This window comes from Rhinoderma darwinii, chromosome 5 (assembly GCF_050947455.1).
Source record: "Rhinoderma darwinii isolate aRhiDar2 chromosome 5, aRhiDar2.hap1, whole genome shotgun sequence".
Taxonomy (NCBI): Eukaryota; Metazoa; Chordata; class Amphibia; order Anura; family Rhinodermatidae; genus Rhinoderma; species Rhinoderma darwinii.
Window position 1 is genome coordinate 201,696,568 of NC_134691.1, and position 13,820 is coordinate 201,710,387.

The 13,820-nt window shown below is 41.1% G+C and overlaps 1 protein-coding gene across 1 annotated transcript in view; it reads right to left on the reverse strand.

The window, feature by feature from the left end:
* Nucleotides 1-773: 773 nt before the first annotated feature.
* The window catches only part of ZNF830 (zinc finger protein 830), a 44,091-nt gene continuing 31,044 nt past the window's right edge, over nucleotides 774-13,820 (reverse strand). Inside the window, exon 10 of the mRNA XM_075826861.1 lies at nucleotides 774-3,471. Within this exon, the coding sequence (XP_075682976.1) occupies nucleotides 3,291-3,471 (181 nt within the window). The 3' untranslated portion in view covers nucleotides 774-3,290. The remainder of the gene's footprint in view (nucleotides 3,472-13,820) is intronic.

Below are 13,820 nucleotides of genomic sequence, written 5' to 3' on the forward strand. Positions count from 1 at the left end.
CAGGGAGGCTATATGGCAAAATCTACAGGGGGGCACTATACTGTGTGGGGGCCACTAAGCGGACATTATACTGTATAGGGGTACTACAGGTGGCCTAATACTGTGGGCACAATTAGAGGACAAAATACTGTGTCCTTGAAGGGGTTGTAATATATTATTAAATATTATTATTATACTGTATGGGGGCACTAAAGGGGCATTATAATTTTTTTATGGGGCATTTTTTTTTTAATGATGGGATGGGGCGCCTTAAGATCATTTCGCACAGGGCGCCATCTATCCTAGTGCCGGCCCTGTGTCCCTCTATAGTCAATGGTGGGAACCTGATTTATCTGCCTCCAGTATTAAAATAGAGGTATTACCTTTCAATGCAGGGGCGTAGCAATAGCAAAGGTGGCAGTCGCACCAGGGCCCTGAGAGCCAAAGGCCCCTCTTCCACATAATAAGAAAAAAATATTATAAATGGCACTTGATAGGTGGGGCCCCTTTCAAAGCTTTTATATTGGGGCCAAGGAGCTTCAAGTTATGTCTCTGTTTCAGTGCAATTCTTCCTGTCGTGATAATAATGAGATGACTGCTGAAAAGTAACCTCTACAATACAGTGTCGGCTTAAAGGGGTTAGAAGTAGAAAAATACCACAGCACCGAACCGCGAAAGCGGTGCACGCCTCTTCAGAACCCGGTCCAAGGTCCCCAATATCGGACAGAAAAACGGACAAGGAGGCAGCACTTCAAAAACTAAGAAAACCTTTAATCACCCATGCAACGTTTCAATCCCTCAGGACCTTTCTCAAGCATTCTTCTTAAAAGGCAAAAGGGTTTATCATTAAATTAGAAGACAAAATGTTTTAATTTTCCTAATTATATCTATTTGAGAAGGGAGACTAAAATATAAAAATATTACTTTATAAGTTTTCCTTAGAAGTGATAGCCCGGTCCTAAATCAGTTAAAGAGGACCTATTTTGAGCCTTCAGGACGTGCGTGTGCGTGCGTGTACAAGCATTTAGAAAAGATAGAAGCAAAGAAAGCTTCAGGGTCCCCAACAGTCACCGCTTGGGCAGTCAGCTAAAACCTGCACCATAGATCTACTATGGCGCGGGTTTTAAGGACTTTGATCGCCAGCCGTATACATACAACGGGCAGTCGGGAAGCAGTTAAATTACCTGTATTAACATGATTACCTAATATTATAACCAATGTTGGATCTATGGTATTGTTGAACAACATAATTGCTGGTACATCTATGGTCTAATTGCTTCAGTAGGCATAGGGGCAGTCGTCGATTGAAGTCTGGAGGACTAAGGCCTCATGCACACGACCGTGTTTTTGCGGCCGCAATTCCCCCGAAAATCCACGGGAAAATTGCGGCCCCATTCTTTTCTATGGGGCCGTGCACACGACCGTAGTTTTTGCGGTCCGTGTACGGCCCAGGAGACCGGACCGCAGAAAGAACGGGAATGTCTTATTACGGCCCGGTTCTGCGGTCCGGGCTCATTGAAAACAATGGCCGCGGACATGTGCATGTGCGGGCGGCCTGCGGCTGACAGTCCGCAGCCGGCCGACCCGAAAATCACGGCTGTGCACACGGCTACGGTCGTGTGCATGAGGCCTAAGATGCGACTAATTTATTGAGAGAAGCACGTCTCCTCATAACTTAACTGCATTTAGCGCTGTCCATTCACAAAAAAGATTTCCGCTATAATTTCTGCCAATTTGTGGTGTAAATTATAGTAAATGTGTGGAGTCACAGGTGACCCGGCACCTTTGACTAAACCTTGTTCATTTTTTTTTAAAGTGTCGTGAGCAGTGGAAAATAGTAAAAAGTCAAAAATGATTGCACAAATATGGCGTGCTCCATAATTTGCAACTTTTTAACGCTACCCCCCATATAGTTTTTAACATTTGTATATATTTTACCTTTTATCCAACCGACAACCATAGTTTTAGATCAAATATGATGTTCATTAACAGATCATTTATTTAGATATAGATCTATGAGTTATAAAGCAGCAACAGAATAACTATATAATTTAAGGGGTTTTCCCATCAGGGACATTTATGACAAATCCACAGGATATGTAATAAATGTCAGATAAATTTGGGACCCACACCTTTCTCTAGAACGGGTCCCCCTAAACCCCGTTCTACCTCGGTGTTGTCACTTCAGCGTGTGATTTCCAACCATGAAGAAAATAGCTGAGCTGCATTCAGTTCTATGGGAATCTACGCTGCTTCGGTAACTGCCATTTACTACTATGGGAGTTATGGAAACAGCGTAGCTCAGCAAGCTACGCTGTTTTCTTCTACATGGTCGGAAATCACAAGCTTCAGCAACAACACAGAGGTAGAACGGGGTTTCAGCGACCAGCTTCTAGAGATAGATGTGGGTTCCAGAGGTGGGAACCGCATCTGACATTCATAACATATCCTGTGGATATGTAAAAAAATGTCCCGGATCGGAAACCCCCTTTAATGTGACTACCATTGTCATTTACAAACATATGTTTTTAAAGCCTGTGTGTGCGTGCGTGCGTGTGTTACCACCAGGATACAGATTAACAAAAACAATGGCAACGGTCTTAATTATCCAAACAAAATTAATTTATAAACGGAAGTCAAAATTCCTAACACATAATTATATTTATGCATTTCAATAATCCTATAACTGTACAAAAAGCTTACAAAAAATATTTAGAAAAAAAAGTTTGGGACCCAAGAGCAAAAAAGAAATATTACATTTGCCAAAACGGGAAAAAAAACACAAATATTAACGGACAAAGATCTGAGCCCGGGAAGTTACAGCAAAACCAATTAGATTTTGTTTGTTTATTCAGACCTATTTGGACCAAGAGGTCTACTAAATTTCCAAAAAGCATTCTGAATCCTTAAATTGCAAAAACAAGAGCTGCACAGTAAGGCCTTCTGCACACAGGACGAAAATGCTGAAGAATGTCCGTGTGGAAATTCCGCAGCGCTTTACAGCAGCAGCAAAGTGGATCAGAATCAAATCAAGATTGGGGGAAAAAAAACACCGAAAATACATGTGGAAATTGACTTGTGGTGCGAATTCTCAAGCTGCAACACGTAAATTTAATTAGTCTAAACGCTGCAGAATTTCCGCACATGAAAATTTCGCAGCATTTTTGTCCGGTGCGTAGGGTACCTTTTACTGGAGGTATTGAGGGTATTTAGGAATATTAGACTTTTAATACAGGAGAGATGTGTAGAACTATTAACAATATACTGGGCATTTAGATAAAGAATTTCATTTTTAATAAAAGAAAGGAAAACTAAAGGAAAACCCCCTTTTCACGCCAGCTCTGAGTAAGCATAGATGGCAGAATATCTTCATCATCACTTCCAACATTCTCTTCCTCAGCTTTGCTGGATTTTCTTTCTTCAGCGACCGTCACAGGATTATGAAGAACATCCTTACGGTTTCTCAAGTGTTCAATCCGACGATAGCATTCCCTAAAATTAAGACCAAAAGAAAGTATCTTTTATTAAAGGGGTATTTCCAAGATCACAACCTTTGCAAATACACCCTTTTTTGAAAATGTACCATTCCTGACTTCTAATCTCCCGAAATATCCCATTCCACTGTGTTTACCTTTTGTTGCTACTGGACACGTCCTCCAGTAGATCTTCACTCTGGGTCGAGCATGCTCAGTTCATCCTGCCTTTACTCCTATGTAATCACCGTGTCTTTCTGCGGTCTTGCTCTTCCCTGCAGTCATAAGTGCCACTGGGTTTCCCTACCCACACTTAACCCTTTCACTGGCAGAGTTGCTGGTCTTAACAAGGCTGCTATAGTGAGAGGGGCACATGGCACGTGGGAGGTAAGTTATTCCTGGCATTCATATCCTGGGTGGACCTGATATCCTGGTTGAATATTGATTGGCATACATTCTTTAGATGTTTAAGACTTAAAGCATATTTTGAGAAGGAGCATACATAATAAGTTGGCAGAATGTTTTTGAAAGATTAGAATCTGCATAATAAAAAGTACTTTTCAGCCACATACTGATCATATAGAGTTCTATATAAAATTTGTACAGGACAAGATTAACCAATATAAAAGTGGTGAGGGATTTGGGATTGGACCTAATTTAAATAGAGATGACAGACAAGCACTCTTAGGGTATGTGCACACGAGAACTGTCTTTTACGTCTGAAAAGGCAGACTGTTTTCAGGAGAAAACAGCTGCGTCGTTTCAGACGTAAAAGCTCCTCCTCGTATTATGCGAGGCGTCTTTGACGCCCGTAATCTTGAGTTGCTCTTCATTGACTTCAATGAAGAACGGCTCAAATTACGTTGCAAAGAAGTGTCCTGCACTTCTTTGCCGAGGCAGTCAATTTACGCGTCGTCGTTTGACAGCTGTCAAACGACGATGCGTAAATGACAGGTCGTCGGAACAGTACGTTGGCAAACCCATTCAAATGAATGGGCAGATGTTTGCCGACGTATTGTAGCCCTATTTTCAGACGTAAAACGAGGCTTAAAACGCCTCGTTTACGCCTGAAAATAGGTCGTGTGAACCCAGCCTCAGTATTACAAGGCTGCTAAAAAGCAGGGCATTGTAGTGATGGACACCTCTTTATCGAGAGTCAATATAGGGTCAACTACAAGACATTAATGTATATAAATTATTAGATTCTGATCCAAAATTCGTCAAGATGCGTAAATGTGAAGTCATCCTCATAAAAGCATCACCGGGTAATTTAATTGATGAAAAATTGTATGGTCTTCTAATCCCATTACTCCGAATATCTATAATCTTCCCAAAGATACATAAGGATCTGCGAAATTCCCCAGGGAGGACAATGGTCTTGGGTAGGTAGTCCATCTTTAATAATATTGCTATCTTTTTAGACAAAGTGTTAAGAGCATTTGCAACTAATTTATCATCTTACAACAAAGATACATCAGACTTTCTCCTTAAAGGTCATGTCAACATTTGAAATAGATTTTTTTTATTTTTTATAAAAAGGTCAATTAGCGTGTTTGGTGCAACTTTATAATTACTTTTTATTGAAAATTCTTTATACTTTTTGAAATAGAGCTGCTCTGTATTCTGCATACACAGCAGCCATATCTTACGCTGAATCCTGTACCCGTTAGGTCCGTGCGACTGACCGGTTCAGTGTCAGCGGGTCCACTCGTTATCCATCACATCCATTCATAACTTGGTTGTAAACAGTAACAGCTTGATCCTGCGTGTTAGAGACACACAGGACCCGCTGTCCCTGAACCAGACAGTGCCACTGACCTGACGAATACAGGTTTCAGCACTGATACAAATTTTTGTAAAAATAAATAAAATAAAAAAATAAAATAAAAAAAATGCATTTTCAAAGGTGTACATGGCCTTTAAAAATATGTTGGACTCCTTACCTTGGAGCCAGTTATTAAGGGTGTGAAGGATTAAAATTGAGGATGACAGGTTTACACAGAATGTTAACATGTGTGAAAAACTTTTAAGACTTGGATATCCAAATTCTGTTTTGGAGAGCCACAAAAACCGGATACATAATTTCAGGTGTAACACTACTTTGCTAGATAAAGCGTGGACGATTAAGAAGATTCCTTTTGTATCGACATTTAAACATTTGAGTGGCAGGATTGCACAAATTATACGGAGTAAATAAGGGTTGTTGCGGAGAGGATTAGGAGATAAAATCTCAGAGTTTAAGCTCAGCTTATTATGGTTTATAAGAGAAGTAAGAGTATGAGGGATATCCTAGCATGCACAGATTTGAGTTCGACAAAGAGATACTTCACTGTTACAATTGTAACAGTTTGGTAAGGAAAAACACATTTGCACATCCTCGGATGGGGAAAATATGTCACATTAGACATCAGTACACATGTGAATCCAATATGAGGTCTAAAGGTTAACACGCCCCTGAGAATTGGCATACATAGGGCAAACCATAAATGAAGTAAAAATACTTAAATACAAAAATACCATTAGAATTACCGGTTCTTAAACATTTTTTGGATAAGGGACATAGCATAAGTCAATTGAGATATAGAGTGATAGACCATGTTCCAATACTAAGGAAGGGTGGTGACACTGAATGATTGTTGAATCAAAAAGAAACTCGGTCAATTCCCGAACTTGGCATTTTATTTCCAAAAGGGATGAATCTGGAATTTTTTCAATGAAGATAACATTAAATTAATCAGAAATACACTCTATACATTGTTAATGTGCTAAATGACTATTCTAGTTGCAAACGTCTGGTTTTTAATGCAATATCTACATAGGTGTATAGAGGCCCATTTCCAGCAACCATCACTCCAGTGTTCTAATGGTACATTGTGTTTGCTAACTGTGTTAGAAGGCTAATGGATGATTACAAAACACTTGAAAACCCTTGTGCAATTATGTTAGCACCGCTGTAAACAGTTTTGCTGTTTAGAGGAGCTATAAAACTGACCTTCCTTTGAGCTAGTTGAGAATCTGGAGCATTACATTTGTGGGTTCGATTAAACTCTCAAAATAGCTAGAAAAAGAGAGCTTTCATGTGAAACTCGACAGTCTATTCTTGTTCTTAGAAATGAAGGCAATTCCATGCGAGAAATTGCCAAGAAACTGAAGATTTCCTACAACTCACTTCAGAGGACAGCACAAACAGGCTCTAACCAGAGTAGAAAGAGAAGTGGGAGGCCCCGCTGCACAACTGAGCAACAAGACAAGTACATTAGAGTCTCTAGTTTGAGAAATAGACGCCTCACAGGTCCTCAACTGGCAGCTTCATTAAATAGTACCCGCAAAACGCCAGTGTCAACGTCTACAGTGAAGAGGCGACTCCGGGATGCTGGCCTTCAGGGCAGAGTGGCAAAGAAAAAGCCATATCTGAGACTGGCTAATAAAAGGAAAAGATTAATATGGCCAAAAGCACACAGACATTGGACAGAGGAAGATTGGAAAAAAGTGTTATGGACAGACGAATCGAAGTTTGAGGTGTTTGGCTCACACAGAAGAACATTTGTGAGACGCAGAACAACTGAAAAGATGCTGGAAGAGTGCCTGACGCCATCTGTCAAGCATGGTGGAGGTAATGTGATGGTCTGGGGTTGCTTTGGTGCTGGTAAAGTGGGAGATTTGTACAAGGTAAAAGGGATTTTGAATAAGGAAGGCTATCACTCCATTTTGCAACGCCATGCCATACCCTGTGGACAGCGCTTGATTGGAGCCAATTCATCCTACAACAGGACAATGACCCAAAGCACACCTCCAAATTATGCAAGAACTATTTAGGGAAGAAGCAGGCAGCTGGTATTCTATCTGTAATGGAGTGGCCAGCGCAGTCACCAGATCTCAACCCCATAGAGCTGTTGTGGGAGCAGCTTGACCGTATGGTACGCAAGAAGTGCCCATCAAGCCAATCAAACTTGTGGGAGGGGCTTCTGGAAGCATGGGGTGAAATTTCTCCCGATTACCTCAGCAAATTAACAGCTAGAATGCCAAAGGTCTGCAATGCTGTAATTGCTGCAAATGGAGCATTCTTTGACGAAAGCAAAGTTTGAAGGAGAAAATTATTATTTCAAATAAAAATCATTATTTCTAACCTTGGCAATGTCTTGACTATATTTTCTAGTCATTTTGCAACTCATTTGATAAATATAAGTGTGAGTTTTCATGGAAAACACAAAATTGTCTGGGTGACCCCAAACTTTTGAACGGTAGTGTATATATATAAAAAATAAACAGGGTTGTCTGGAAATTGTTTTTTTTAAATAATTCCAAATAATACAATTTTACAATATACCTTTTATATTAATTCCTCACAATTTTCAAGATCTTTGCTCGTTGTTATTCAGTAGAAACATTCATTGTTTACTTCCAGTGGATTCTCTCCATGATCATGTGATGGACACAGCTGCTGGGATCAAAAGACACAGCTCTGATACACATACTGTAACAAGCCGTGCACCTGTGTGTCCATCACATGACCATGGACAGAATTTTATCCTCTAAGTAAACAATGAATGTTCCTACTGAATAAGAAGAGGCAGAGATTTTGAAAACCGTGAGGAATTAATACAGAAGGTATATTAGAAAATTGTATAACATTAATTTTCTGAAACCGGACTCTCTCTTTAATTTGGCTTCTGATATGTATTTTTCTATTTTCACAGAATATTGGGACAAGAATTCTCTTGTCTTTCTGTGACTGGCCGTTCCACTGAAGCATAGGAGGGGATTTACTACTGTAATGGGCTGGATATGTTGGAATTTAAGTTCTGTTAGTATCGCTAGTTTTGAGAAACAGCTTTATATAAAATCGGTTGTTCGTTTCTTGTTATTTCGGGACCCATAATATTTTTGGAAAAACGTTGTCCTTTTACTCCCCCTTTTTCCCTCTCCTTGTTTAGTTTTTTAAAAAATTTTCCCCTTCCCTCAGTGTTTGGCCTTATAATGAACAGTAAGGGCTGAATGAGGGCCTCGTGGCTCTGTATGTATATACCTGTAAGTTTAATTGAACAAACAGCAAAATTTTTTGACTGTTTTTAGGGACTACAGCTAGCATGTTAATTACAACGTGTATCACATTTATCCACTAGTCGCACCTGTTCCCCCAACTTTTGAATGCAACTTTTGCCCGGTCTGAGTAGCTACGCGCTGCCGACGTTAAAAATAGGAGGTGGTCATAATAATGTGACTCAACTGTGTATATTTGTTTACAACTTGATGAACATATGAGTCGATATAAGGGCTGGTTCAGACGAGCGTGATTCTCATCCGTGTGCGGTGCGTTGAAACAATGCACAGAACACTGACCCATTGATTTCAATGGGGCTATTCAAACATGCGTGAGTTTTCACACACCGAGTGTCCATTGCGTGAAACTCACTGCATGTCCTATATTTGTGCGATGTCACGCACCTAGTCGTTCATTGAAGTCAATGGGTGGGTGAAAACCACAGACAACACACGGACGCACATCTATGTGCTGTCCGTGTTTCACACATCAATTATATTGAAAAAAAAAAGTGCTTGCAAGTGCGTGAAAAACACATACCATACGCAAAGTACACTGATGCAAAAACGCAACGCGCACGGACAGGTTTATGCACGTTTATTACGCAAGTAAATCTGTCACGCTCGTGTGAATGTAGCTTAATAATGAGCCATGTTACCCCTTACTCAAATAATTGCTACGTAGTGAGATACATGTTACCTCTTATTTGAATGATCATTGGGTAGTAAATTATATAGTGAATGTAAAGATCATGATCACTTTTAAAGAGGCTCTGTCACCAGATTTTGCAACCCCTATCTGCTATTGCAGCAGATAGGCGCTGCAATGTAGATTACAGTAACGTTTTTATTTTTAAAAAACGAGCATTTTTGGCCAAGTTATGACCATTTTTGTAATTATGCAAATGAGGCTTGCAAAAGTCCAAGTGGGTGTGTTTAAAAGTAAAAGTACAACTGGGCGTGTATTATGTGCGTACATCGGGGCGTTTTTAATACTTTCACTAGCTGGGCGCTCTGATGAGAAGTAACATCCTCTTCTCTTCAGAACGCCCAGCTTGTGACAGTGCAGATCTGTGACGTCACTCACAGGTCCTGCATCGTGACGGCCACATCGGCAGCAGAGGCTACAGTTGATTCTGCAGCAGCATCAGCGTTTGCAGGTAAGATCGACTTACCTGCCCCGATGTACGCACATAATACACGCCCACTTGGACTTGTACTTTTAAACACACCCACTTGGACTTTTGCAAGCCTCATTTGCATAACTACAAAAATGGTCATAACTTGGCCAAAAATGCTCGTTTTTTTAAAATAAAAACGTTACTGTAATCTACATTGCAGCGCCTATCTGCTGCAATAGCAGATAGGGGTTGCAAAATCTGGTGACAGAGCCTCTTTAAGTAGTGATATTCTTATTTTTACCTCATCAGCTGATAGTTGTAGTGTTCGACCGCATCCATGATAAGAGGGACGGGTTGGAAGGATGTGGAATCGGATGACCAGGTTATAAGCATGCTAACTGGCAGTGTTTACAAAAACTGTTCAGCTACAGTGACATGGGTTTTCCTAAACCAAAGAGGAGTGGATGTGGAACAACTAATGGTTGGAGACAGGTTTGATAGATGCAATGCACGAAATGTTTGTGGAACAGGTCAGAGCTTATAATATTCCAAAGCATTATTGTCTGTCAGTGTAAAACTGACGGCCATTAGGCCATGCCTTCGGTTAGGCCCATGGCTGACGCAGTGATTCATTGGCGCCTAGCGGGCCACTGATGGGCAGAAGGAGCCCCGTCCCTCTGTCAAACAACTTAGATGCCATCGCCGCTATTGCCATGGTATCTAAGGGGTTAAGCTACGTAGCGATATCAGAGTTACCTTTGATCCAGGCAGGAGTATGGCTGTGTATAACAGCCGCGCTCCTGCTGATGATGTCGTGCACACAGTGGCAGTACCCAGAGATCATCATGACCCGCACTTGACGGATATATACGTCACATAATGTTAGGGGCCCTGTCATATTAAAACGTTTCTGAGATGTCTCAAGGGAAAAAAAAACGCTCTAAAAAAAAAGTTGGCAGAAGTGCAACATACTGTATATGACTAACACTCAGCACTCTGCGCACTCAATGGGAAAAACCTTTAAGAAAGTCATTTTTTTAATTGTGCAGAGAACACAGCTGTTAAGTGCCTTCTGATTTCTTCCATTTTGGGAAGGACAGGACCCTCTGTACCAGTCTGTTACTCAGAAAGCTTATGTTTATTGTACTTGCTTGTTTTATGGCATATTCAGTATATGTATTTATCCCCTTCAGGACTGAGCCTGTTTTGGCCTTCAGAACACAGACGATTTTTTCAAATCTGACATGTGTTCCTTTATATGGTAATAACTTTGGAATGCTTTTACCTATCCAAGTGATTCTGAAATTGTTTTCCCATGACATATTGTGCTTTGTGTTCGTGAAAAAAATTTGTTCAAAAAATTCAGTATTTATTTGTAAAAAAAAAACCCACATTGAGAAAATTTGTTTTCTAAATTTATATGTATCTACTTGTAAAACAGATAGTAATACCACACAAAAAATAGTTACCAATTAACATTCCCCATATGTCTACTTTATGTTTGCAAAGTTTTTTGAATGTCCTTTTACTTTTCTGGGACGTTACAAGGCTGAGAACTTTAGCAGCAATTTTTCAAGACAATTTTGAAAGGCCATTTTTTTTCAGGGACCAGTTCAGTTCTGAAGGGGTTTTGAGGGCCCTATATATTAGAAAGTCCCCATAAATCATCCAATTTTAAAAAGTGCACCCCTCAAAGTATTCAAAACAGCATTCAGAAAGTGTTTTAACCCTTTAGGCGTTTCACAGGAATTAAAGCAATGTAGAGGTGAAATTTACAAATGTTTTTTTTTTTTTTTTTTTTATGAAATTTATTTGTAATACATGGTTTTTTTTCTACCACAGAAGATTTTACAAAAGAAATGCAACTCTATATTTTTTGCCCAGATTTTAGAAATACCCCCCATGTGGCCCTAGTGTAATAATGCACTGAAGCACAGGCCTCAGAAGCAATGAAGCACCTAGTGGATTTTGGGGCCTCCTTTTTATTAGAATATATTTTAGGCACCATGTCCGGTTTGAAGAGGTCTTGTGGGGCCAAAACAGTGGAAACACCCCAAAAAGACCCCATTTTGGAAACTAGACCTATATAAAAAAACTTTTTCATTTTTGCAAGGAATGCAGGAGAAAAGGCACCCCAAAATTTGTAAAGCAAATTCTCCAGATTAAAGCAATATGCCATATGTGGTAATAAACTGCTGTTTGGACCCACGTCAGGAAAAGAAGGCCCGCCATTTGGATTTCAGAGCACAGATTTTGCTGGAATGGTTTTCAGGTGCCATGTCACGTTTACAGAGTCACTGAGGTGCCAGAACAATGGAAACCCTTAAAAAGTTACCCCATTTTGACAACTAAACCCCTTTAGGGAATTTATTTTGGGCTGTAGTAAGTAGTTTAATCCCACATTTTGTGGCATTAATGCATAACCGGTGCACAAATGCATCGTTTATAGGACATCTTGTTTTGTATCCAGCACGTGAAACTGAGGAAATGTACTCCAATTTTTATTGCACTGTTTCTCTTGTGTTTAAAAATACCCCCAACTTAGGCCGTAATCTGCTGTTTGGCAGCACAGTGGGACTCAAAAGCAAAGGAATACCCTCTGGCTTTCAAGACATAGCTTGAATGACTTATAGGCCCCACTCCACAATTAACAGAGGATTTGAGTTAACAGAACAATGTAACAACCCCAGAAGTGACCCGATTTTGAAAACTACACCCTGAAAAGTATTCATTTAGGGGGTATAGTGATTATGTTGACTAGAGATGAGCAAACTTATGAAAAGTTCGGTTCGGCTAGTTCGCCGAATTTCACGAAAAAGTTCGATTCGGACCGAACTAGCTCTGACCGAACCTGTAATTTCCGTGAGCCGAGCATGGTACTGTCCAGGGTGCTGAAAGAGTTAATGGGCTGCACTAACTCTTTCAGCAACCTTGACAGTACCATGCTCGGCGCACGGAAAATGCAATTTTAATGTAATAAAAAATAAAAATAAATACGTTCATACTTACATTCCTCCTGTCCGGCCTCCAGCGATGACGTTCCATCCATGTCGCCGCCGCCAATCACAGGCTGTAGTGGCGGTCACACACGTCAGGATGACGTCAGAAGGCCGGCCTCCAGGGATGACGCTTCATCCCACGTGACCGCCTCTGCAGCCAATCATAGGCTGCACTGGCCTCTGCAGCCAATCACACGCTCTTCTCCTGAAATACTCTGTGCTGAGCTGCCTTAAACTCTGTCCACAGAGTTTAAGGCAGCACAGAGTATTTCAGGAGATGAGCATGGCCGGCCACGGGCAGCCGGTCGTTTTTCCGAGCCGTGCTCCCATTATAAAGTATAGGAGCACGGCCCGTAAAATAAAAAAAATAGAACATGTTCTATCTTTTTAACGGCACGGGCACCTTCCCGTGAGAAAACGGGAAGGTACCCGTGGCTAACAGAAGTCTATGGGCCCGCTATTTCGGGTCGTAATTACGACCCGTAATGACGGGTGTTTTTACAGTCATGTGCATGAGGCCCCGTAATGACGGGTGACTACGTGTGTGCACCCGTCATTACGGCAGCGTTGCTAGGCGACGTCAGTAAATAGTCACTGCCCAGGGTGCTGAAAGAGTTAACTGATCGGCAGTAACTGTTTCAGCACCCTGGACAGTGAATTCCGATCAGAATATAGAGTAACCTGTCAAAAAAAAAAAAAAAGGCGTTCATACTTACCGAGAACTTTCTGCTTCCTCCAGTCCGGTCTCCTGGCCGTTGCCTTGGTGACGCGTCCCTCTCGACATCCGGCCCGACATTCCTGGGTAACGTTACAGCCCATGTGACCGCTGCAGCCAATCACAGGCTGCAGAGGCCTCTGCAGCCAATCACAGGCTGCCACGTCAGAAAAGAAGGTCGGACTGGAGGAAGAAGAGGGACTCGTCACCAAGACAACGACCGGGTACGTATGAAATGCTTTTTATTTTATTTTTAATCAGCAGCCTCTTTTCTCTATCAGTGATTGATAGAGACAAGTGGCTGCCGATTTGTATAATGTTTTTGACCGGGTTCGGCCGAACCCGGTGAAGTTCGGATTCGCTGCGAACCGAACTTTTCCTGATGTTCGGACCGAACATCTCTAATGTTGACCATATAGGTTTTTTTTTTAGCTGGAATTATGGGAGAACATAAAACTGAAAGAGTGCCCTGTGGCCATTTGGGCCTAGACAG